Source organism: Panthera uncia, chromosome X, assembly GCF_023721935.1.
Source record: "Panthera uncia isolate 11264 chromosome X, Puncia_PCG_1.0, whole genome shotgun sequence".
Taxonomy (NCBI): Eukaryota; Metazoa; Chordata; class Mammalia; order Carnivora; family Felidae; genus Panthera; species Panthera uncia.
Genome location: NC_064817.1, coordinates 97,694,359 through 97,722,084, shown reverse-complemented (window position 1 = coordinate 97,722,084; position 27,726 = coordinate 97,694,359). Strand labels below are relative to the sequence as shown.

Sequence of the window (27,726 nt, the reverse complement as noted above, 5' to 3'; positions counted from 1 at the left end):
TAATGCCAGTGTTTCTCTGGATGACCCTGTGTAAGTCACTGGGCCTCGCTGTGGTTTCATTTCCCTGAACATTAAAATAGACCTGATGATGCCGTTGACTAGTTCTGTTACACTGGACTAGTCATTTAAACACTGGGTGCTGAGATGCCTCAACTGTAAGCTTGAGGGTGTGGGATGATCTCCCTCCCATCTCTAATGCATTGAAATAGCCATAACTATAACTTAGACTGTGCCATATATTTTACAATCTCTAGTCTTCACAATGATGTACAGGGTAAATCACATTACCCCCAGTGTTATAGATAAGAAACAGAGACTCGGATAGGTTAAGAAATTTGCCCGAGTTCACAGTTTACAGATAACACTGGAATTCAAAACCATGACAGAAAAAAGAAGCCTGTGATGCCTCCACTATATCTCACTGCCTGTCTTCCAGCTAAAATTCATGATCTCTTTTGGCTTCCCTGGGAGGGTAGGAAATATTGGAAGATGCTTCTTAACCTGATGACACATACATAGTCAAAAGGAATAAAATGTTTTTATTTGCAAGATAAATGACTTTCAGCCTAGTTTCCTTTTCCTATTAAAACTATTTCTCTGGGGTTTTTTTCTGGCCTAGTGTTGCACTCACAGTGCACCACACAGCATTTACATACCCTATAAAAGTAATTATTCAAGTAAATCTTCAGGAAACCTTGTTACATCTCTTTGGAAGATTCTGCAGTTAAGAACCTCACCAACTTGTTCTTTAGGGATGGAGGCAGGAAACCTTAACTTTATTAAATTTCTTGATTGCACCTGGTAACTACAAATTTTACTTAAAGGAAAAATGAAAGTCTCCCTGAATAGAATTTCATATAAGATAGCCCCTGGGTACTTCTCCTGGGAATAAGTCTTTATCTGATCCAGTTTTATGCACTTTGAGTTGAATCCCAACAAAGAGAAACATTTGCCATTTTGCTCATCAATACTTCAATGTAATGGGGCAAGGGAAAAAGTTTAGCAAAGAGGCTGATGGCATGCTAATCCCTGGCATTGTATATAAGTTTGAATTGACTTTGAAAGATGCTTTTAAAACATGCTTGGGGGCGCCTGGGTGGCGCAGTCGGTTAAGCGTCCGACTTCAGCCAGGTCACGATCTCGCGGTCCGTGAGTTCGAGCCCCGCGTCAGGCTCTGGGCTGACGGCTCGGAGCCTGGAGCCTGTTTCCGATTCTGTGTCTCCCTCTCTCTCTGCCCCTCCCCCGTTCATGCTCTGTCTCTCTCTGTCCCAAAAATAAATAAAAAACGTTGAAAAAAAAATTTAAAAAAAAATAAAATAAAATAAAACATGCTTGGATGATGTAGTTGAAACTTAGGTTCCATTTATTATTTTTACTGCAACTTTCTTTAATTCTACAGAGAACTCAAACTAATGAGTCATGTAATAGATGACCAAGTACTTAAGCAGAATGTGAAATGGTACTAGGTGGAAATATAAAATAAAATTTGTGACAAGCTGAATACAATTATTTTCTTAAGTAGATACAGAGGGTGAAGGAGTGGCTGGACATGATGACATTAATCGATGACTTAATTTGGTTCTCTTGGACCTCACCATGGATTCTATCTCTGTTTCCATGTGCATCTTTAAGCAAACTGACCTCAGAACCCAGCGGGGTTTCGGCAATATCCAGATGAGTGCAAACAGCTCCTGAACATTCCCTAGGAGGGAAATGATCCTTAAATCTTAGCAGCTTCCAGAAGTGCTTTCAGGGTATTCATGACACTAATCATACAGGAGTCACTTTAACTTTATTAACAATTAAGAAATCTGGGCATGAGAAAGTCTAGATAAAATTATCTGATTTTGTCCCTACACAGACATATCGCAGGTACATCCTGAAGCTCTACTGATTCCCCCAGCATCTACATGATATTCTAAATTCGGGGCTAATGGGAAAAATGCTAAAACTCTAAGTGGTAGCATCTTGCTGATGTCACCAGGGTCTATGAGGGACAGAATATAGTGAATGAACAGGTACAAGAATGTTCCTTTGGTTCTCCTATGCAATGGAGAGCAGTAATATTTTTCCTAAATTCCTTTAGTACATGATCCATCATGGTGGCATAAACATCTGGATTGACACTAAGGCCAGCCCTCACCAAAATTCCAGGCAGGCAAGCCACAACATGAGCAAAATGAATGGTATATGTAAGAAACTACAAATAAATCAGTATTGTCGAAGTAAAAATATCCACGGGTAATAGGAAGAGCGGGAGCATGAATAGGAAGTTTTGATTTTATCCTGTGGGCAAAGGATTTGAAGTGAGAGAGTGACGTAATCATCCAGTGCACGCATTTTTGATACATTGTTTTGGGGACAGGGTTGTACATGCACCAGAGTAAGGCTGGGGCAAAGAAATCCTAGAGCGTACTGATATCTATAGGACACAGAATGGAGGGGAATCTAATGAAGGAGACAGAAGAAACCTTCAGAATAAGTGAACAAAGAGAGCTTGGTATCCAGGAAGCCAAAGGAATCCTTTGTTTTAAGAAGGTGTGAAATGTTACACATTTGTAGCCATTGGATTAGGCAATGAGGGGTTCCTTGGTGACCCTGCTATAAGTGGTTTGAGTAGCAGTAGGGATGGAAGTCAAATCACAGTAATTTAATGAACCAACAAGAGGAGAGAAAGGAAATGCCTCTAGTGAAGATCACTCTTCCGAGAAATTCAGATGCGAGAGATACAGTGATAAGTAGTGAGAAGACAGGGCACTCAGAGGAGGCTTTATCTTTATGAGATATGGCAATGGTTATAGGCAAATGGAAAGATACAGAAGGGTAGAGAATAAATGATGAAACCAGGTCTGGAGAAGCTGAGAGGGAGAAGGCCTTGAAAGGGAGGGGAGATTAGAGAGACCATTCTAAAATAATGGTGGGTGTGGTGACGAAGATAAGTTTGTAGGTAGAAGGAGCTAGAAAGTTGATGGTACTCCATTCTGATAGCCTCAGTGTCCTCTGAGAATTGGATCTATTCCACTAAAAATGAAGAAGTCAGGATAGGCCTTTAAGGTACATGGGAGAGATCTGGAAGGGACAATTAGTTAAGAAGCCTTTCCGGGTAAGATCAGCATTCTCTCACCCATGGCCGAATTCCCAGCTCAGCTTCAAGGCATTTTCCATGAGGACTTTCTTCCCACATCTTTGTCTGAGAATCAGAGGTGCCTTAAGAAAAATGTGTTTGACAAAGCCTTAAAATTCGGGCAAAATATTTGTTCCTTACTGCTCAGTGATTTCATGCTATGTCCACTTCTGGAGATTTCTTTCCTAAACTATGTTTTTGATCTCTGAGTTTACGGTAGCTATACCAGAGGACTTAGTGCCTATATGCAACCAGAATGAGAGCTTAATGTGTTCCTAGTAGTTGTTCTAATGCATCCGCTTATGTTGGTCAAAAGATTCGACCTTATATTACGTCAGCAGCTGGAACTTGAGAACCTTTCTGCCTATTCTGTCAGAATCTTAAAGCCGTCAGCTGTTGGTGTGGAGAAGTCAGACAAAAGGAAGGCACATAATGCTTAGCCTTGGCTAATGGGTCCAGGAAACATCAATGGTTAATACGGAGAAACCTGTATTAAGTTCATTTAAGTTTTATAAAGCTACGAATGCATTATTAAATGACTTTTTCTTCTGCATTTATTTTAATTTTCATGCATGCATAATATTCTAGCAAACACAGAAATAATATTTTAGAGGCCAAATACTGTGAGAAATGAGTTCCCAAGTTCTGGAGTCCAACACAACTAGATGCATATCCCAGATTCACCGCTCATTAAGTGTGTGACCTTGAGTAAGTCACCTAAATTCCCTGAGCTGTGGATTCCTCATCAGTGAAGTGAGAATACTAGTGCCTACACAACAGTGTTCAATAATACATGTGAAGTGCATCATAAAGTGCACTGCCCAGAATGTAGTGTGTACATATTAAATGTCACCTGCCGTTATGATCAGGCTTGCTATTTTGTTGCTAATAATAATATGTCTTATAGTAGTCACCCAAACATGGAATAAGTTACTTTGGAAGGAGACAGCTGCCATGTCCTTCTAGGACAGCCTGAGACTTGATCATGTCTAAGAAGCAAGAATCAAGGTAGGGTGGGATTCAGGTATTGTATGTGATTTGACTAATCTGTCGCAACCTTGAGATGCGGTAATTCTAGTGCTGCTTCCTTATACGTGTTGTATTTTGAGAAGCCCACGGAGGCCCTCCTCACCAAAGCAATTCCCTTAGGAGCCTACCGTTTCACCATTAAACTCACTCCATAAGGGTTTTCTTCAGATATGAACTTCCATGCTTAGTGCAGGGTATTGCCTGGGAGAGCAAAACCTTAATTCCTCATTACAACACTTTATGGGGGCCTCAAGGGCATAGAGCACAGGATGGATGTGTTTGAATACGTGAGATCACCTAAGGGGGACAAACCAAGGAGGGAGCTGGTCTAGGCGGCATGGGGAAATGTGATGCTAGGTATCCAGCAGAATGGTGGCAAAGGAGGGGGGGGGGATGGTGAAATAACAATGATAGACTTCTCCTCTTCGGTATTGTCTGAAATGAAACCTAGACCCCTACATATCAAGCCAAATAGCACGGAATTATGGTTCTTCCTCTTTTTATTTAGATCACTAGCCCAGATAACTTTGCTTCCTTGTCGCAGCCCCTCAGTGCCACATCTTTCTTTTCTGTCCACTTAAGAATCACCTCAGCTGATAAAAAGAGGAACCCCCTCCCACCAAACAAAAATGGCAGAGATCACACACTAACAGACTGCAAATCACTTAAATCATATTTTGAGTGGTGTATTATGGTAACCTATAAATAACTAATTGCATAAAATTGCTTTAGTAGTTTCTAGATGGCAGCTTTAATTAAAAGCACCAGAGACATTTAGAAGTTTAGAAATGGATGGCATGTAATTTGCCCTTTTACCAACCATAAAATGGTAATTAAGGAATTTGATTCACTTCTTCCTATTAAAAGTTTTATGAGAATTGCAAGTTCCTTCTAAATACAGTTTCTCTTCAGCAGAAGGTAGTACGTTTGCTTTATCAGTCTTCTCCAGCAGGGTAAGATGTTTTAATGTACAAATTCTTCAGAAGTTAATTAGGAAATTTCTTTCAGTGCAAAATGTTTGTTTTTGAGATTCTAAAACATGAAACTGTATTAGAGCTAAACCTTTGATCATGGCCCCATATTGCTCTACCATCAATACAAGATGGCTCAATAATTTCAAGTTTACCTAATGCACGGAGCTATCAAATCAAAGAAAAGAGGAAGTCCTTTCCTGCTGAGCCTAGCATGCTTTGCTGATTCTCGAAGGAATCTGAAATCTACAATGTGTTGGCTTCCCAGGGAATCCAGAACATTCACTCCACAACAGAGGAGTCATCAGAAGACGTTTTTAGTTTCATTGGTCCTCCAGCAATACTGGATGCACGTATAGAGTGTGAAACTCCCAACAACATGCAGCAAACCCAGATGTCTTTGGAAACCCACGATTTTAACATCATCAAGAGCTAAAACACAGCTGGAAATGGAGCCAGGAAGCCCATTTTTCTTTTATAATTGATGAGTTGATTGCATTTTTTTTGGCCACTTCAGCCCAAATATCATAGATGGCACCACACAGGGCATTTAGACCAGTGTTTTGAAGGCACTAATGACTTAAGTTATATGCACATAAGAAAGACTGCTGCTAGGTTTGTTTTTTTGTTGTTGTTTAAGTCAAGCAGATTCTCTAGTTATCCAAGCCAGATGAACCTAAGCAGCACACTGATAAAGTGGGACATGTTTGAAATGTCTCCTCTGTATTCCCTGGTTCAGTGATTCCCCTGGCTAACTCTGAGCCCTTGCTTCAACCCTCAACCTGTCTCCCCTGCATAGAAATGCACCCTGTTCTCTTCCCACCCTCTAATCAGAACTAGGCAGTCCACAGTGGTATACTAAAAGGGGATGGGACAACAGGAGGGATATTTATTTCATCCGTGACATTGTTTAGAATTTCCTATGGATGGTGACAGTAAACACACAGACCTGCTATTCATCAGTTTCATTACTGTTTTTACCGTTTCTACTGAAAATTCACTCCCCTTACTGTCGGCACCTGGGACAGACCACTCCCACAGCCCTCAAACCTTGGCACACCCTGGCAGGTATAAAGAAAATACTCACAAAGTAGTATTCAGTGGAAAGTTCAGAATGCAAATTGTATAAACTGTGTGCTGCTACTTCTGTAAGGGTACAGGGGTACTGTGTACATACAGAGAAAAACTGCAAAAGGAAGTTTATCTAAATGTTAGCAGTAATAATTGCTGCATAAGGAATGTTGAGTGATTTTATTTTCTTCTTAGTTTTCTGATCATGTATTATTTTTATAGTTCAACAAGAGACAAAACATGTTATTTTAAAATACATACACATGTATGTACGTGCACACACACACACACACACACACACACACACACTGGTCCTATCCTATGGCCAATCTCTGAGGACTCAAGTGTCTTTGCTTTCATAGATGACAGCTCTCCAGCAGGGGTGTCATAGTACTGATGGTTGACAGTGGGGTACTCTGATCTGAGCACGATACTGGAGACCTGCAGATGGGTTAATAACGTAAGTCAAGGAAGAAACCTAAATGAAATCTTTGAAGGCATCCTGGCAGGCCAGTAGTAAAAGATATTTTAATTACATTTATTATTTTTTAAGAAAAAGAAGTATAGGGGTGCCTGGAGGCTCAATCGGTTAAGCATCCAACTCTTGATTTTGGCTCAGGTCATGATCTCACGGTACGTGGGTTCAAGCCCTGCATCGGGCTCTGCACTGACAGTGAGCGGCCAGCTTGGGATTCTCTCTCTCCCTCTCTCTGCCCCTCCCCTGCTCGTGCTGTGTCTCTCTCTCTCAAAAATAAACATTTAAAAAAAGATGTACAAAGAATACAAATTAAAATGGCCTGTAATCTTACCATCTAGCTAAGTCCTGTTGATATTAAACATAAAAATATAAAAGTAATATATGTCTACTTTTAAAAGTAACTAGTGTTAACAGTTTGTGATTCCTTTGAGACCTTTATATTTTTTTCCCTTACACGAAAGGAATTGCACCATATAGATGACTCTTCACCCTGCTTCTTTCATTTAATAAAATATCTTGAAGACCTTTCCAGAAAAGCATGTGCATACCTACCTCTTTGTTTTTAAGAGATATATAATATTACAACATATGGGTATACCATAATTGATTAAGCCATTTGCTTCTTGATGGATATGTTGTTGCCATTTTTTAAAAAATCTTTTACCACAAAAGTGCTGTGCTGAACAACATAGTTCATATATATGGGAGCACTTTTGTAAATATATACATAGGATTAATTTCTAGCAGTAGTAGATATTTCCAAATTGTCCTCCCAAAAGACTGAACACATTGACATCAACAGTGTATAACTGTGCCCATTTTGCCATACCTTTAGCTGCTCTGAGTATCACTCAACGTTTTTTTTCAATTTAATTTATTTTTTGAGAGAGAGCGCCTAAGCGGGGAAGGGACAGAGAGACAAGGAGATAGAGGATATGAACTGGGCTCTGCACTGACAGGCTGACAGCCCCCGAACCCGGTATGGGGCTCAAACTCACGAACCATGAGATCATGACCTGAGCTGAAATCAAGAGTCGGACACTCAACCGACTGAGCCACCCAGGCACCTCTTATTAAAGCTTTTAATGTATGTCCATCTGATCAGTAAGAAACGGTATCTTGTACCCTGTATGTAGCTTTAATTTGTATTTCTTTGATTATAAATGAAGTCGAGTGTCATTTCATATCTGTTGTGACCATTTGTAGTTCTTTTTCAGTAAACTCACTCTGCCAATTTTTCTACCGAGCTGTTGATTTTTATGTTTTGTCAATTAGAAAAGCATCCTTTGTCCCTCATATGTGTAGCAAATATTTTCCAAGTTTGTAATTTCTCCTTTTTTAACCATATAGAAGTTTTATAATTCTATATGGTCATATTTGGCAATATATTTCTTTAGGGTCTCTGACGTTTGTGCCTTCCTATACTAAACATATTTTGAAGGCAGATGGGCAGGGCTTTCAATAACCCTTGAATCATACTATGTGTCTTCCTCCTTTGGGCCCCATGAAACTTGGAAAACTCAGGAAGTGTTTAGAGTAGTTTAAAACGAGAGGCTTTGGAGCCCGGCAGATAAAACTGAGTTCAAATCTATTACTAACGTGTTTGAGTCACTGTTTTCTCATCAGTAAAGTGGAGATGATGCACTTACCTTCCTTCTAGGGTTATAGAAGATGAAATGACACGCTCTGGGTTAAGCCAGTTCCTGGCATGGATTAAGTACTGAATAAAGTATGAAGATGAGAATGAGGATGAGTAAATAAGTTTTAAAACTAACAACTGTTATTAGCTGGATTGGCTTCAAGGCTGGTAATAATCATTTTGCCTTCAAAATTGTTTGACTATATTCAAATTCTTTTCTGTCAGACTACATCGATTGAATATCATGGCCCTAATTTAATTGCAATCATGTATTTAAAAATTTTTTGAATTTTAAAAATTTAAAAATTGCAATCATGTATTTAAAATATCTGGAGAGAGTTACTGGTGGAAGCTTGAAGGAAGGAACAGCTATGGAAAGTCACAAGTACCTATGTGCCTAAGGAGACAGGCACATAGGATGTCGTTACAGTAAGAAAAATTGGAAACGACGTAACAATCCATCAGTAGAGGCTTAGTCACATGATAGAATATCGTATAACAGCAAAAATAAATTAACTGGATCTACATGTAAAACATTAATGGCCACAACGCATAAGGTTTCATGAATAATAGAGAAGGTTGCCAGAGAATAGAGGGTGTGATATCATTACCATATTATAGTGGTAAAATACATGAGACCATTTTTAAGGGAACAATTCTGAAGCATTCAGTGTACTCACCTGGTGGTGCAGCCGTCACCACCCTCCATCTCCTACATCAGTTTTTGAAGCACAGAAACCGTACTGTAGAATTTATAGACACATACGTATATGGAAAGTGTGGAAACACGTATGGGAATTATGCACACTAACTGCAGGGTAGTGGTTACCTCTGGGGAGAGAAGGGAAAAGGGAATAGGGATAAGGACATGGGGTTTTGGCTGTAGCCGTAACATTTCCTTTTTTTTTTTTTTTTTTTAAGAGATCTGTGAAGCAAATGTCAACGTCTGTGAAATTTGGGTGGTCGATGCAAGGCAGCATGTAATACTGTTTTCTGAGCTGTCTACCATTTGAAATATTTCATAACTTAAAAAAAGTTTAAGTCAGAAGTAGGGTGTAGAAAACAACTTGCAAATTTATACCTGACAATTCCAGTTTTAAAAGTGATATGTTTGTTTTAAATAAGGCTTTCACTCATACAGAGGTGATATTCAAAATATTTCACAACCTGTGAGTCCCAAGTACCTATGTAACAGAACACACAGCAGCTTTGGCCCTGAAGTAGGGTCTTTAAGGCCCCGTCCTACTGAGGCCAGCTTTCAGCCATTATTTCCTGCTCTGATTGGATTCAAGGCTGTAGAGCCTCACCAACACCTCTAGTATGTGTCCACACGTGCAGTTCCCTAAATAGCTGACCGTGAACTTCCTCAATATTAAAGAGCCTCAATAGAATGAGTCAGCTTTATTGTTGCCCAAAGAAAGTCGCTGTTTCCTTGGGAGTGAGTCCTGGCCCATTTAAAGTTTCTCCCTGAGGAATCAAAGGCTTAATAACTCAAATGTAAGGTTATCTTCAAGCCCCAAATATCAAAGCCTGGCCAGGAAGCCCCAATGTTATTTGCTCTATTTTTCTTCCAGTTTCATTTACTAGCTATTCCATTTTGGTTTTTCAAAAAGCTTGTTAGACTGTGTAATAGGTTTTTGGGAAAAGGAAGGTGGGGAGGTGCCCAATTTTACCAGTATTTACTCAGGAAAGAAAGCTGATTACAGCAGTAGTTTCCCTTAGAGCTCAGGAATCATTCCTCATTTTGGAAGGATCTCTAACCCAAGGAAATTGAAGCCATAGTGGTGGATTGATAGGTCTGCTTTGCCCCTCCCCGAGCCAAACCCATCACAAAATGGCTTCTGCCAAGACTACCTACTTAGGTTTCTATAATCTTTTCTCTGTGTTCTCTCAAGCAAAGTAAAATCAGAACTGTAGGCAGACTACTGCTACCCAAACCCTTCTCTAGGACTTGTCTCTCAAAAGGCACCTTCCCACCTTTCCCAGAGGAGTAAAACTGGGGGCATTTCCGGGGAGAGTGGACTGAAGAAGGGCTACTTTTAAATCTCCTGATTTTAGCCGGTTAGGCTTGAAATTTTTGAGAAACCACAAATCAACACTTTAGTACCTTCAAAGTCTTCGTTGTGATTTTTGTCTTGTTCTGTTATTTTGTTTGTTTTAACTAATGCTGGGCCCAATTTTATTTTCCAAGTATGCCTGGTCTAATTTTAACAGCATGACTTTATTCAACTTTACTTGAACATTAAAAAAATACTGTCAATTAACAAAAAACAAAACCACTGCCTTCTGAATTGGCCCTAAATTTGATATCTTCCTAATTCCTGGAAATGCTTGAGATTTTTGAATTAAGGAACCATTGCAATGTTGCAAAAATGGTATCTGGATACACACACACACACACACACACACATATGCATACATATGTATTTTTAAGTTTATTTATTTTGAAAGAGAGAGAGAGAGAGCATGCACATGAGTGGGGGAGGGGCAGAGAGAGAGGAGAGAGAGAGAATCCCAAGCAGGCTCCATGCTGTCAGCACAAAGCCCAACATGGGGCTCGATCTCACGAACCGTGAGATGGTGACCTGAACTGAGATTAAGAGTCAGACACTTAACCAACTGAGCCACTCAGGCGCCCCTGGCTATATTTTTAAATGCCTCCATTTCCTTGTGTTTTACCTCCTTTTTAAGACTCACCTGACTATTAACTAATTTGGTTTTTTTTTTTTTTCTAGTTGCTCAAATTGTTCTCTTTCTACTATAGATCTTAGTCATTTATTCTATGAACATATAAAACATTCGTGTGTGGCAGGAGCACACGGCTTAAATGTTGTCCCCAATAAGACATTAGTGCCAGTGACCCACTATACTACTTATAAGACTCCCTCTGGTTTTAGCCTCTCTGTCAGACCCACATCATGCTCCCAGTAGATCTTGTTAGAAAAAGAACCACGTTCACTGAGCTCCACTGTTTTGTTAAGCTTTTCAAGCAGCAAATAATCTGGTCTGCATTTGAAAATTTGGAAATTATAAGTGGACTAAAAAGACACATAGTCCCTGCCCGTGAGTGGAGTGTGATGTGGCTGAGGAGAAAAGACAGGAATCCTTAGAGAAGACTGTAACCTAGCATTGGGTTGTGTGATATAAACTGTAAGCACTTTAAGGGTTTAGAGAATGGGAAGCTGAATGACATTTGGAGGAAAAGGCAGAGAAAAATGAGCAGAAGGGGAAAGGTGTGGAGGAAAAGAATCTACGAAAGAGCCGGACCCACGGGGAAAGAAAAACTGGAAACTAGATTCTGACCTCTATTCCTGATAGGTAAGGTTAAGTGAACTCAAAAAAGAGTAAGATCAAAGAACAAGGCAAAGAAGAGAAAGTAGGGCAGTGGAGAACAAAAAAGGCAATGCTAAATGGGAAGTGAATAACTCAGACCTTCCTATGAAGGATAGGATGGTCCCGAAACGGATTTGTTAAAAATGGTCTGAACTGGTATCTAAAGTGCATTCTGGAGTCCAGTCAAACACGGTGTGCTCTTGGTTATAGGCCAGATGTTAGATTTGCAACCTAACAGCACTGTATCTGTTGTGATCCTCATTCCTACCCACTTGAATTGGTAAAATACATGTCCTCTAATAGGCTCAGAAGACTTCTGCCAACACAAAAGAACAATGAAGTTATTTGATTTAATTGACAAGGAAATACCTCCATCAAGATATTCGCAAGACTTTGGAGTCAGTTGGTATATTATAACTATTGAGGCTAGACTTGCACTGTGTCTTGAAAGATGAGCAGGATTGGGATACTAGGAGAAAGAAAGGGCCCTCTCCAGGCCCAGGGAACCTAGTGTGGGCAAATAGGTCGTGATGGCAAAAAGAAAGGTACGTTTGAGAGCCCAGTGCGGAGACCAGTTGGGCCGGAGAAGCAACGCAGGACCCCGTACAGACTAATCATCAGCATCAGCGTACCAGAGATGCTGCCAGAATTACACATCAGGCTCCTGACCTCTAAGTCAAGCCGTGCTGAAGCAGGTAATCGTGGAGCAGATAAACCCCAGCATGATGCCGGAAAGCTAACAGTTAATCAAAAACGTAAATATGAGCATCACTTGTGTTAACCTTTCAGAAAGATTTCCCAGACGGAATAGATGTTATTTTATTTGATCTTTGCCATAATCCACTGACATGGGCAGCTCAGCTTTTACTCTCACTAGTAGACAAAGGCAAAAAACCCTGAGCACTGGGAGATTATGGAAGGTCTCGAAAGTCAGTCCGTCTTAACCAGATGGCCCAGCCTCTACCCCCAGACTCGTCCTCCTCCTCCCATACCTGTCTTGATGATGTCTGGGTGATTGAATTTAGAGAAAAAAGTGTGGGGAGGGTCTTGGAAACCCCTATCTCAGGTCAAGAGAAGTCACCAGCCCCCTTTGAACAAGGCACCCGTTTTTTTCAATGCCTTTCAACAAAACCTTGTGCGTACAGATTGTCAAACTTGTACGTGAGGCTGTGGAAGAGAAAAAAGTCAAAAGAGTTGTTTGTCTCATCAGGCAACTGCTTTGACTAATTTTTTCTTTTACTCAGATGTCGCGCGCGCGCGCGTGCGTATGTGTGTGTGTGTGTGTGTGTAATCGTATATTGATTGAGCCCGAATCGGTCCCCTAAATGTCTCTTAAAGTTCCACTTAAGGGATTTAAAAATCATATTCATGCAGTATTTGTTACCCTGCCTTACCTCCTGCACATGACTGTTGACCACTTTTGACTTTGTGAACTTCTTCTCTAGCGTTAGCTTCATTACTAAAGATGTCCAGATGTTGGAGGAATTTTAAACGGGCCTTCAACAACGTGTTGTTTTTGAATGGGCACCACATGCAAATAATTGTCCTACAGAAAATTGAATTCTTCTTGAGTTAGCCCACTTCTGTGAATAGTAAGCACTGTCAGGCTTAATTCCTCATATCCTGCTTGTGTTGAGTATTCAGGCCAAGGTATTCTCCTTAGTTTGCTTTTTTATGAGAACCTCGTGGTCATTCACATACCTTGAGAGAGACTCATTTTCCCTAGAGTGTAACAACTACAGTTAGGTTTTTTCTGGTCCATGGGCAATAAATAAACTTCCCCTCCTCGGGCTAATTGTTCACATAATGTTCTTGTAAGGCGGTTTGTGTCCTTAGGATGACAGAGGCATCTCTTCACAATGTATCTGAGTAGTGTCCCAGATATAGATGCTTGATGTTTGAAGAATTTTTCAAGGTGGTGGGGAGGGAATATAAAATATTCAGCTTGCACTTGGTAAACCTCATTTATCTGAGCCCATATGTACTGAGGCCCCTTAAATCTCAGCCTGCAGGCATCTTTTAAACAAGAACTCTAGCACAAAAATAAAATAAGAGCTGTGCATTTCAACATGAACTAGAACCATCTTATTTATCCCAATCTCTCTTCACACACACACACCTACATCTTGAAAACGAGGAAAAATAATTCCTACCATTATTAGTGTCTGGTATTTCTGTTAGATATTGAGAGACCACCACCACCCCTAACCCAGGATCTCTGAGCCAATTGCATAGAGTGGAGCTTCATTTTTTTGATTCTCGGCATGAAAACTGTAGCCACCTGCTACAAGCTCAGAAGATTTTATACCAGTAGCTCAATAGTGTGGCATTTCCCCAAAGCTGACAACAGTGTTTCAACCACTGCCTTGTCTGTGATGAATCTAGCACAGGACAGCTCAGCTACTGACAAGGGCTACATAATGCTTTATGGACTTAAGTCTTCTACTGTGTCTGTCCAACATGGAAAAGCCTAAAATGTTGAAGCAGGGCCAAGGTGGAAATGTCTGTCCATGATTCTAGGCTTAGAAAAAGTCACTTTCAGAGAGAATTATAGCAATGACTGAGCAATTGGGACACCACTTAGCACCACTTCATCCTTTTCGAAGTGCTTTCATTTCACTGGCTCTTGTGAGCTTCATGCCATTTTACCCTGTATAGTAGGTAGGATATGGGTTAGGCCATCAGGACACTGAGTAGTCAAGTGCCTCACTCAACGGCCGACAGCTAAACTGTAACAGAGGCGAACCTGAAACCCAGATCCCCTGATACGACCCCGGAGCCACTGTTCCCTCTCCTTTTCCTTACGTGGTCCATAGTGAAGGCAAAATCTTGAAGTATTTCTGTTTCCTTAGTACTCCTGAGATGGTAAGATTGGAAGACATCACAAGATCATAACACAAAGCTGTTGACAGAGCAAAGTGGATTTGAGGGAGTCTGAGCTATTCATTGTAGCTAGCTACACGGATCAAATTTATGTGCAGTTAATATGATCCACTTGATCCATGGTTCTTATTCTATTTGTTCTTAGTTGGTAACCCACTTCCCCCCATATTGTAATCATCACTAATGGATAGGGGACTGTACTCACCTTAAAGATCTTTGGAGAGAAAAATTACCATTACCTCCTTTCTAAATTCACTGTTAGAGAAATTCATGTGCAGCTCTTGACCTCATGGCATGCTTTATTTGATTTTATTTGCATTTCAATGTACAAACGGTTCCCAACTTACTACTTTTTTTGACTTCACGATGGCACAGAAGCAATACGCATTCAGTAGAAAACGGACTTTGAATTTTGAATTTTGATATTTTTCCAGGCTATCAATATGCCACCGCCCAGTATCATGAGAGTATTGTACTGCACCTCCCAGCCCCATGATCACGAACCAGACACAACCACTCTAGTTTTCTCTTTCCATACAGTATTTGATAAATTATATGAGATATTCAACACTTCGTGTTAGATGATTTTGCCCAACTATAGGCTAACATAAGTATTCTGAGCACATTTAAGATAGGCTCTAAGTTAAGCTATGATGTTCAGTAGGTAAGGTGTATTAAATGATTTTTGACTTAATGATATTTTCAACTTACAATGAGTACATCAGGACATAACCCCATCACAAGTTGAGAAAAATCTGTAAGGGTGTGACAATTAGGTCTATAATTCAGCAAGTTTTATTGAACATCTGTGCCCAGGTCTACTGGATTTGTCAAGATATAAAAGTAAAGCATAATAAAATCCACTTTTGCCCTCAAGGAGTTATTGCCTGGGCAAAGCATGATTAGAGAATTCACATTAAAAACAAAACAAAACGAAACAAAACAGGGACGCCTGGGTGGCTCAGTTTGTTGAACGTCCAACTCTTGATTTCAGCTCAGGTTGTGATCCCAGGGTGGTGGGCTCAAGCCCGGGTTGGGCTCTGTCTGAGTGTGGAGCCTGTTAAAGATTCTCTCTCTCTCTCTCTCTGTCTCTCTGTCTCTCTCTCTCTCTCTCTAAAACAAAAAATAAAATAAAATAAAAAACAGGTTTCTGTAGGTTAGAAAACAGAAAGACCTGAATGAACTAGAGTTTGCAGGGAAGGCTTTCTGGAAGACAAACATCTTGTAGAAGCCTGGAAACATGAATAGGATTCGAGTTGGTAAATATAATAGGCCAAGCTAACAACTATATGAAAACTCTCTCTCTCTCTCTCTCTCTCTCTCTCTCTCTCTCTCTCTCTCTCAACAAAATAGTAGTTTTTTCTTGTTCACATCAGAGTCCAAATGGGTTCCCCTGGGGAGGTGGGAAAAATCTCTGCTTCAGGTGGTGACTCAGGGAACCAGGCTCCTTCTATCTAGTAACTACTCAACGCCTCTGTATCTGACTAACCTACAGGGGATGAGGGTGATCCATGGAGGAGCTCAACACAGGTTTTGTTAGGGGCCAAGCCTAGAAGTAGCATACATCACTTCTGCCCACACCTAAGTACAGAGGAAGCTGGGAAATGTAACCTAGCTCTCTTCTCAGAAGTAAAAATAGATAGGATGACCTGAATACATAGCATTGTGTCTGCCATACTGAAGGGGGAGGGCTCTCTGAAGGAAGGATGAGGAAGAGAATGGTGGCAGAGCAAAAGCAAAGTTGAGTTCAGCTTGGATACCTACTTTTCAGGTTTGATTTGACTAAACTTGTTGAAAACAGAGAGACCAGAATGAACTAGATTTGTCACCGATTTTGAGCTTTGATCTTGGTGAGAACAAAAGAGGCTGCATTCATAGCCAGTGTTGTATCATCCGCCATCCAGGTTATTTCATTTTCCCGTGATGAGAATTACAATTACATTTGATTATCTTTGGTTTTACAGTGCTTCTCCAAAGCATAATTTTTTAATAGACTTTATTTTTTGAGTAGTTTTGTTCACAGAAAAATTGTGCAGAATCCTCATATGTTGAAACTACCCTGTATGTTACTCTAATGGTAGATACATGTCGGTATACATTTGTCCAGACTAATACAATGTCCAACACCAAGAGTGAGGTCCAATGTAAACTGTTGACTTTGGGTGATAATGTCGTGTCAGTGTAGGTTCATCAGTTGTAACAAATGTACCTCCCTGGTGGGGGATATTGATAGTGGGGGAGGCTGTGCTTCTCTGGGGGCTGGGAATATATGAGAAATCTCTGTAGCAAGACACAACTTTAAACAGCAGTGCTACACTGGTTATTAGATTTACTCCAAGTTCATGGATCTTCTCTGTTCACAGCAGCGTCTTCACTGACAATATATTCCTCCTGATTGTCCTGTAGCAAGCGTCATAAATTGGCAACTTGAGGATGAATCCAGTTCAAAAATATAATTCATTTGGCCACACTCAATTTATTTAAAAAAAAAAAAAAGATGGAATGCATTTAGGTGGCATGTGCTCTCTCTTGTTAACCTCAGCTTTCCCTGGAACCTCACCTGGCACTAACCTACAGATTGATGTCACCTGCCCAGCCCTTAACAACATAGGAGTTTGTGACCCCTGTATCTGGGGCCTCTTTTTTTAAAAAAAATTTTTAATGTTTATTTTTGAGAGGCGGGGAGGGGAAGAGAGAGAGGGAGACACAGAATCCAAAGCAGGCTCCAGGCTCTAAGCGGTCAGCACAGAGCCCGAAACCGGGCTCGAACTCAGGAACAACGAGATCATGACCTGAGCCGAAGTCAGACGCTTAACCGACCGAGCCACCCAGGTGCCCCGGGGCCTCCTTTTTATGTGGTAGGTCATAAGGCAATAGTCCAGTTACCGAAATCCCCATCATATAGAAACTCTGAGTATTTTCTCAAAACTCACCACCTTTTTTGTTTAAATTTTTTTTCATGTTTATTTTTGAGAGAGAGAGAGACACAGAGTGCAAGCAGGGGAGGGGCAGAGATAGAGAGGGAGACACAAAATCCAAAGCAGGCTCCAGGCTCCGAGCTGTCAGCACAGAGCCTGGCGCGGGGCTTGAACTCACAAACCGTGAGATCATGACCTGAGCCGAAGTTGGCCACTTAACCAACTGAGCCACCCAGGCACCCCAAAACTCATCACCTTTGTGGGGATGAAGCCACAGAATATCTTTGAAGGATAATCCTGAAGAAATCCAAGAGATCTACAGGAATACAAGAATTCTTAATCTTTTGAGAGGGCTCGGTAGTCACTTTGACAATGTAACTAAAGCAATGGACCATCTCCCGTGACAAAATCTCCCCATACACAAAACACTTTGCAGATTATTTCATGAAGTTCCTGAAACCAGTTTGTACACCGCTCCTGTGGTAAAGTGATTGGTAGCCGCATTTAGGCTACATGGGATGGAGATTAAGAGACTGGACACTGAGGGGCGACTGAGTGGCTCAGTCGGTTAAGCGCCCAACTTCGGCTCAGGTCACGATCTTGCCTTTCGGGGATTGGAGCCCCGTGTCAGGCTCTGTGCTGACAGCTGGGAGCCTGGAGCCTGCTTCGGATTCTGCGTCTCCCTTTCTTTGCCCCTACCCCGCTCACACTCTCTCTGTCTCAAAAATAAACACTAAAAAGAGAGCGATTGTGGACATTGAACTCAGATGAGCTAAGTCTAGCATTTTCTAGGTAGGTAACCTGGAATTAGTCATTCAACCTCTGAACTTCTATTTCCTCATCTGGAAAATGATAGTAATACCTACTCCACAAGCTGCTGTGAGGATTAAATGAGAAAATGTCTGTAGAGAATCCAGCTCCATGCCTGAAATAGCCTCATAGTCGCAGCAAATGAAAATGGTTATTATAGTTAGTGATACTAGTCAGCCTTCATGGGTTTTCAGTGGTGCTTCCCTGGATGTCACGCTGGGCTCATCAGGAATTCAACATGGTCATTCAGGTTTGGCTTACCTGTCACTCTGAGAGATCACTTGTGACCTTCATTTCCCCAGCCCGTTCCCCAGGGTTGTTCCCGTGGCATCCTGGACTTGCTCGAAACTAATGCTTATCCCAAGGCATTGTGATTGCCTGGTTATTTGTTCATCTCCCCAACCAGTGCTGAGCTCTGTTTTATACTACTCTGCTGTACTCCTAGTGCCTAGCACTGTACCTGACATGTAATAGACACAAAATAAATCTAATGAATCAATAAATCAGGAGAAAGAGCTTCTCTAGTAAACTTTTAGAAAAATACTGGCTGATGGAGGTAGGAGAGCTTTTCATTCACTCTGCCTTGGTCAACGCTCTGAGAGAATCAGAAGGAGCCAACGAGAAGACGCATGCTCAAAACTGGCCTAAACATCTATTGTTCTTTATGATATCTCTGAAGCCCTTTAAAGTACCTTCTGAGTCATGAAAGAAAGGACATTCCAGTCAGTAGAATATTCATTTGAATGCTTATCATTTTTAATTTGTACTTAAATTCTTTGGAAATTGACCTTTACTGTATAGAATATACTGTAACTTTTTTATTCAACAATATCGGATTAAGTCACACCATTCACTAGTCATGGAATATTACAGTGGGTTTATTAGAGTCTCTTACTGAAGAAATCCTGTTCTCATCGTTAACCACACAGTGAAGTCATCTCAGCTGGTCATTAAGCTCAGCCTCCTTCAACCCTAGTGACACACAGATATTTGTAGAGTTCTAGAAGCTCCATTTAAGGGCTACCTAGCAAGAGAACTTAACAGGCTCACTGTGCAGAAGTAACTTGACCCTTTCTGATTCTAGCGGGTAATTAAGTGGACAATAGACAGATCAGTTGGAGAATGGACTTTTCTGCCTGGTGGAGGATTTTCATATAGACCAACACATGATACCAATTTTCGGAGAATTGAATTGCACATGAACAAGCAAAATATTTTAATCTCTCTTTGATTTAAAGGGCACTTTGTGATCAACAGCTAGTGTCAGACAATTCAGCACTCTCAGTAATGGAGATTGAGCTGACACCATACTACATTTAGGACATTTCCTGGAAGTGTATTTTAACCATTTATCTCTGTATCATAAAATTAAAGAGCACATTGTGTCAAGGGGGAAAAAACTAGTGTTTCCGTTTTCTGGTTGCTAGGGCTGCAGATGGAGAGAATTTTATGACTGCTTTCCATAGCTTATATTTGAGAGAAGGTTCATTTTTAAGATAGAAATAATAAAAATGTAGGTGGCCTCAACAGCTGTAATTTTTATAAATTCAATACAAACATGCCTTCTGCCAACGTTTGAAATTGGCATTCTGCACGGCCAAATACTCTGATCTTTGCTGTTACCTAATTTGGGATTTTAGCTACTATTTCCAGGCTATTAACCTCCACATCTGGGCTCCCAGTGACCTCACATCAGGAAATCCCTGCTGTTTCAGTATTGATCAGCAGTGCCTCTTCCCCAACAGGTGATACATTTATTAGTAACTATCCAGGCTGCCCCAGCTTTAGGCAATTGTCTTCTTAAGAATTATAGCATTTATTCATTGGAGGATAATAAGACAAGGGAAGAAGTCAAATAATTTCGCCTGTAATTTGCAGCTGTTTCATACAGAGCTATGCTTCACAGAGAAAAGAGCCTGCAGTTCAGATATTATATAATGTCCCCTACTTTGCATAAGACATTGTGAATAATTTTTTTACAAGGTGCACTTTATTTATGAGCAGGTCCCTCCATAGAAAGAGCTTGTTAGGGCTTAATGCTGATGAATGGAGACAGCACCATTCACACTTCCAGGTTATGGTCTGTCAGTGCTTTCATTATATGCACTAATTTACAAGGATTTATTTATTTTCTCACAAATGTAAAAATGTGCTCCAAGCTAAACACGCTGTCTGGGTGTCTGAGCCCGATGTTTTCCTTGCTGGAGGTAGGGTGGGGTGGGAACTCAAGCTATCTGTGGTACTCTTCCCGCCTCCACTCCCAGCCACTGCCTCGCCTTGTGGTAATCTCCAAGATCTATCTTTTTTTGCTTGCTGTGGAAATGAATAGTGGTTAAAATTTTAAACCCTGGAAGTGGTTCTCTCAATGCAGTTTAATTCCTTTCTTAGCCAAACAAAGACTGTGCCTTCCATTGTGTTTTCAGTGGTAAGGAAAATGCTGGCAGTAAGCACATCAATGGATGTGGCCGTTGGAACGAACTCTGCCCACAACATTAGGTACCACATTTTGGAAATCCGGGTACAACAATATCAAAATATGAAAGTCAATTGAATCTGCAGATCTTGCTAGCCCCAGATGGCTTTATGTGCTCCGAAATCATTCACATCTCCGTCTCTGAAAAAATAAAGCTTAAAATATACTGGGCATGTGCCACCTTCTCCCACTCAGCCTAACAAATGGTAATAGATCATGCTGACTGCATCATTGACACCCCAGGGCTGTAACAATACTCATTATGGAGGGGAGACCACCCCCTTCCAAGTAATGGCAAAAATAATTCCTTTTCCTGCCTGGGATCTCCAGTTTGGTTTTTAACCACAGTGCAAATTAAATGCCCCTTAAACCTCACCAGTGAAGAGTTTCTAAAACTAGTTGTTTGGGGCATCTCTGCGTGTGTGTGTCTGTGTCTGTGTGTCTGTGTGTGTGTGTTGGTTGGTTGGGGAAGGAAAGTGAGAAGAAATGAAAATATGTACATATAAAATGCACCCTGATGCACTAGTAAAGCATCTATCACACAGCTCCTCGAAGACCTTCCTACTACTTCTTTTTCAACTCCACACGTAAATATAACCCAATCAAATGTAATTAAAGAGTCTCCAGGATAACGGAGTCTTTTGGAATTTGGACCATGATAAAAGAAACGGCTGCACAAATATATGGAAAAATATCCTACAAACGGTCAGCCAAATAAGCCCCGAAGGCCACTAGTGAGTATTTAATAAGCCTCATCTGTGGAACTGAGCTGACATGAACAGAGAGAAAGCGGTTCACAGTGTTTAGAAGTTAACCAAAGCTAAAAGTGGAAAACCATGTAAAGTCCAGGATTATCCTCCCTGGATCGGCACAAACTTCACCCTCTGATGAGGATGAGGAATGTAGTGGTCACAGGAACAGAACTATCCTCCCTGGTGTCCACATCAAGATGTAAAGAGCTCCCCAAATACGCTAGTCCCTGTAGGAATTCATTTCTTTCTCTATACCTTCTGTGAATCTGTTCCAACTTTCAAAGGGTTAGAATCTCCAAATTTACTGCCTTCTCGTTGGAGCAACACTTCCACGGTATTCCTCTTAGTTTCTGTGCACCTGGATTCTTTGTCCCTTGGCCTTCACAGAACTTGGCAGAGTGACATTCAGTATGTGTTTGGTAAATAATTCATGATTTCAGACACTTCAAGCTGAACTGCTCTCAGCCTTTCTCTCTCCGGACTTGAGTCATGATCTTTCAGCCCATCTTCTGACAACCAAATTTTAAATTTCACACTCACTGATAATTTAATACAGAGGTCATAGAAGGTAATCATAGGCCTGCCTGCCACAGGGCAGACCAAACACTAAGCATTGGAGGCTTTGAGTTTGCCAGAACAAAAACAAAAATAAAAAGCAGAGGTATGCCTTGGTTCATCATTAGTCCACATGTTCTGGAGATGGAAGAACTGTTCATGTGGTGTCATGCTTTGACCTGCTCAATCTTAAAAGTCTCTTTTAGAAACCTGCTGAAAGGTCCTTATGCATCTAAAATTGAAAAGGGGACTTACTGACACGAAATTCCCCTTGTTTGGACATGCTGGTTTCCTTGGAGAACTCTCCAAAAACATACATGACTTTAGAGGCATTCGGGGAAAGTGAAAATGAATCTGTAACTTTTATAGATGCTAAGGATTAATACTTCATGAGGAACATCAGGATTAATCAAAGTACACCATGAAGCCAAGTCTAACATTAACCTCCTGCCAACAAATTAGTTCATCTAAAAGCAGTTCATTAAGTTGGGTTTATAAACTGTCTTTAGGTGAGTTCACTCTTGGCCCGGAAAATGATCGGGTGTGTGAATGTGTGTGTGTGTGTGCGTGAACACACACTAAAAGGACATGCTTGTTGTCACAGATGTTCCCAACTTTAATATGCATTCTGTGTCTCACAAGGTCTGGATAAAGGAGAGATCAGAAAAGACTAAATTGTAGACTAGTGTTAAAGTAATGCCATGTGGTTATTTTCAAGAGCACTGTCAAAAGCACCAAGGGAAGCAGGAACACCATATGTTCTTTATATATGTCTGACACTTTTTAAATGTATTATTTCATATGATATTTATAACAACCTAGGCGAAGAGTAACCAACTCATCCCAGTTTGGCCAGGACTGTCCCAGTTTTAAAACTGAACCCTGCCTCAATCCCAAACTAAGACAGTTGCTCACCTTTGCTTAGGTAAGGCAGTAATCAACGTTCTGAGACCAATTTCCAGTGTTGGAGTGGGGGGGTCCCCCCACACCACCAGCAGAGCAGTTCTCGGATACCAGCTGAGTATCCTACAGTTTCACTCAATTCTGATGCTATCTACCCAGAGAAAGTCCATTCCCACAGGTGAGGGGCTCAGGCCCACAAAACTGCCCCCACAACGTACACCCCCTCTTCGGATGCCAATCGAGAGTCCAGGTTGTCACCAGCTATAGATTGGAGGTTCCACTGATCCCCTCCTTGGGTTCAATTAATGAGCCAGAGGGGCTCACAGAACTCAGAGAAACATTTCACTTACGGGATCACCGGTTTATTACAAAAGGATATAACTCAGGAACAGCCAAGATGGAAGAGATGCATAGGGCAAGGTGTGTGCGAAAGGGTGTGGAGCCTCCGTGCCCTCTCCAGGCACACCACTCTCCTCAAATCTCCGTGTGTTCACCAACCTAGAAACTCTGCAAAGCCTGAACTTTGGGGTTTTTAATAGAGGCTTTATTACATAGGTGTGGTTGATTAAATCATTGACTACTGGAGACTGACCTCAATCCCCAGCCCCTCTCCCCTCCCCAGAGGTCTGGGGGTGGGACTCAAAGTACCAACCCTCTATTCATGAATGGTTCTCCTGGCAACCAAAACGTCCCCTCGTTAGCGTAATAAAAGACACCTTTGTCTCTCTCGCCACTTTAGAAATTTGCGAAGTTTTAGCAGCTCTGTGTTACAAACTGGGAAGAAGGCCAAATACATATTTCCTATTATAAATCACAATATCACAAGCAGATTATCTTTTCCGTACTTTACCAAAGAGGAGGTTAAAATTTGGAGAGACAAATGACAACCGAAGTCACGTAGGAGTTGTAAGTGATGTATCAGTATTAGAACCCAAGCCTCCTACCCACTATTATATATTTTCCAAAACACCAGGCCGTAATTAACACAACGTGTAAAAACTACTGTGAGAATTTTATCGGCTTTCATTTTTTCTAGCAGTTTGACCATTCCCTTTGTGACACCATAATTTTGCTTTCCAAACTCCTCTTAACAGATAATATAGAGAAAAAAACACAGTCCAGTTTATCAGAATTATTACAAGCTCTCTGTGAGCTGAGTGTGAATTGATGAAAATAACTTTAATACCTTCCAAGTCACTTATTTCTAATGCAACCATGAAAATAAGCGGTGGCCTACGCATCTGCACGCTAAAAGAAGTGTAATATATGCTGCCTCCCCGGTCTCTTCCCGTTTATCTTAAAGGGGATTTTTTTTTTCTGTTTGTGGGGGTAAGCAAGTATTAGGGGGCAGAAATGTAAAACTACACAACACAAAATGGTTAGACCTGGCTTTATTTCCCCGTTACGTTTTATCATTTCTTCTCAATACACAAAGAAGTGAATGTGTGTCTGAACAAACCTCTCCCATTACTGTCCTGGCTGTGCTGAGCAAAATTGAATCCATATGTCTTTAAAATGCTCTTCTGTTTCTGTGGCTTCTTTCAAAATACTGATCTTGGTGCAAATGTGGCCCACTAGACTACTAATGCTCATTTGCTTCTTCCCACCAGGCATCACAGTTGATAGGCATGGATTCATTTACTTTGTGGATGGGACCATGATTCGGAGAATTGATGACAATGCTGTGGTCACAACTGTAATCGGCTCAAACGGTCTGACTTCCACACAGCCACTGAGCTGTGACTCAGGAATGGACATCACTCAGGTAGGCACCGCTGGTTTCCAAGCGTTACCGCCATTTGGCATCATGGAAATGGATACCAATTTTCTCATACAGAAATTAGGTAGAAAGGAAGCCTGGTGTATCTGTGATAACATCAGGTAGCAGAAGTTTCTCTTTCTGCAAGTTACTTTTTTCCACCTCAGATAAACTCACTTGGGAGTACTACCCGCTGGAATGTTGGCGTAAGAATAAGAATAAAGAAAAGAAAAGAATAAGAATAAAGGCTCTCAAATTTGAATCAATTGGAGGGTAAAGGTCAGTCTTTTATTGAGTATTTTCCAAGTTACATAATTTTATTATTTTTAAATAATGCAGTAACGCACATTTGGAAAAGCACTGACTACTGAGGTCTGTAGAAATCTTTCTTAATTTTCTTTAAGGTTTATTCACTTTTCAGAGACAGTGAGAGACAAAGTGTGAGTGAGGGAGGGGCAGAGAGAGAGAGGGAGACACAGAATCCGAAGCAGGCTCCAGGCTCCGAGCTGTCAGCACAGAGCCTGATGCCGGGCTCGAACTCACGAACTGTGAGATCATGACCTGAGCCGAAGTCGGAGGCTCAACCGACTGAGCCACCCAGGTGCCCTATTACGGTCTCGCGGTTCATGAGCCTGGAGTCTGCTTCGGATTCTGTGTCTCCCACTCTCTCTCTGCCCCTCCCCCACTCACACCGTCTCACTCTTTCAAAAATAAATACATTAAAAAATTGTTTAAAAAGGAATCTTTTGTAATGCATATACAAGCATGACTTGTTATTCATGTGTATGTAAACAGCTGTATTTAAGGCATTTGAAAGTTTTAAGTAGAGGCAACATTCCCTCTGAGATCTATTTTACATTTATTTAGGAAAGCTTTTTGTCAGAACAAAAGGGAAAATTCAGTGTAACTTTCATCTGAGTCAAAAATTCTGATTTTACCACAGTTGTACAAAATCAGGATCGGACATATAGAGAGATTATAGAGCATACAGCACAGTTCCGGCATCCTCTGGGTGTCTTCCTCAGTCTGCAGTGTGAGAGAAATAGACTAGACAGTCCTCAAAGGGACTTTTGAGCTCTAACAGTCCAAGAACCCGAGACTCCGATGAAGTAGATTATTAATCTTTTCAAATGAATTGGAGTAGATGTTGAGAGTTTTAGGATTGGTTAGTGAGTGTATCGGAGAGGGTGATTTTGACTGCAAATAATGAAACATGTATCTAAAAATAGTTCAGGGGCACCTGGGTGGCTCTGTCAGTTAAGCATCCCACTCTTGATCTCGCTTCAGGTCATGATCTCACGGTTGGTGGGTTCGAGCCCCGCATTGGGCTCTACCCTGATAGTGCTGAGCCTGCTTAGGATTCTCTCTCTCCCTGTCTCTCTGCTCCTCCCCCATGGGCGTGCACGCTGTTATTCTCTCTCATTCTCTCTCTCTCTCTCTCTCTCAAAAAATAAAAATAAAAATAGTTTGTGGCACCGGGATGGCTCAGTCGATTGAGCATCTGACTTCCCCACTCATTCTCTCATTCTCTCTCTCTCTCTCTCTCAAAAACAAAAATAAAATAAACATTTTTTTTAAAAAATCTAAAAAAAAATAAAAATAGTTTAAACTGTAAGGTCTCATGAATTCACATAGTGAGATGATCAGAGGTAAGAAAGATGCCAGTAGATTTCCTTCTTGAGTCACACTGGCAAGAATCAAATCATGTGCCCTTGCCTTCACCGGACACTGGCGAAGGGGAAATGGGATCTCCAAAATGGATTCAAACCCTCTGGAATTGGGTTCCCTTCCCTAAGCATATTGCTACCTAATTCTTAAATGAAAATCAGGCTTCTCTTGGCAAGGAATGAAGGATCGCTGCTGGGGAGGCAGCCAGCGATATCTGCCAGGGTTAGGGCATTCATGTCGCTTTGTTCTTTGTACCCCTGGAACCTAGCACCACAAGGCAAGTAAAGCATCATCTGGAAACCTTGCTTTAGTCGTTAGCTCTGTTATCCCTTCCCGTCTCCATCCTCCAAACATACACATCTCTATAAAACACTAAAAATGTGCCTATTTGGGGGATTTCTTCTTCTCTATGTGCCCCTCCCTCGCCTCAGAAATGCAGAAAGTAATCAGATATAGTCCACTACAAAAATAAAATGGGCCTGAAAAGGCCCTGGAAAGGCCTGGAAAACTGACCCCATGAATGAACCATTCTTAAGAGAGATTTGAGTGGATCAGGCTGTCGAGTCGTCGAGCAACCTAACTTTCCATGATGCAAAATCCTGTGGAAGGCAAGGAAAAGGAGCATTATTTATGGCAGAAAGAAAGGGTGTGAATGTGTTTCCATGGAGGAGGGGGACGAAAGAGAAGATGCACGTATGTGATTCACTTGTGGGATATTTTTAACTTAAAATAGGACACTTAGTATTGCAATCAGTCAAGTCTAAACAACTTATCTGTTTCTGTGTGGAAAAGTTATGCTCAAAAGAGAATTCTTTGTCTAAATAGAGCAAACATATGCTCCTCATCACCATGAGAAGGGTTCTTTTTCACATGCCATTTGCTAGCCATAATTGCCACAATAAAAGCTACCTCGTCCCCTTCAGGTGGGGATGTAGAGCGCAGCCCAGTGAGAAGGAGCCCTGGTAACCAGGACGCAGAATCACATTTCCCCTGTGGTATTTCATTCCAAGCCTCAGTTTCCCTCATGCCCTCCCTTCCTTTTTCCTTATACAGCTTCAGCTTTAGAAAAACAGTCATTTGGGGGAGTAGATGGGGAGTCGAGTGAGGTGGGGTGGGAGGCGGGTATTAGAAATTAGCAAGGCTGCAGGGCGCCTGGCTGGCTCAGTCATTTAAGCTTCCGATTTTGGCTCAGGTCATGATCTCGCGGTTCGTGAGTTCGAGCCCCTCGTGGGTCTCTGTGCTGACAGCTCGGAGCTTGCTTCAGATTCTGTGTCTCCCTCTCTCTCTGCCCCTCCCCCACTTGCACTCTGTCTCTCTCTCTCTCTCTCTCTCTCTCTCTCTCTCTCTTTCTCTCTCTCAA

At 41.3% G+C, this 27,726-nt stretch overlaps 1 protein-coding gene across 1 annotated transcript in view; it reads left to right on the top strand.

Moving 5' to 3' along the window:
- Positions 1 to 27,726, top strand: part of TENM1 (teneurin transmembrane protein 1) — a 777,891-nt gene that overhangs the window by 683,815 nt on the left and 66,350 nt on the right. Inside the window, exon 24 of the mRNA XM_049644834.1 lies at positions 24,550 to 24,704. Within this exon, the coding sequence (XP_049500791.1) occupies positions 24,550 to 24,704 (155 nt within the window). The remainder of the gene's footprint in view (positions 1 to 24,549; positions 24,705 to 27,726) is intronic.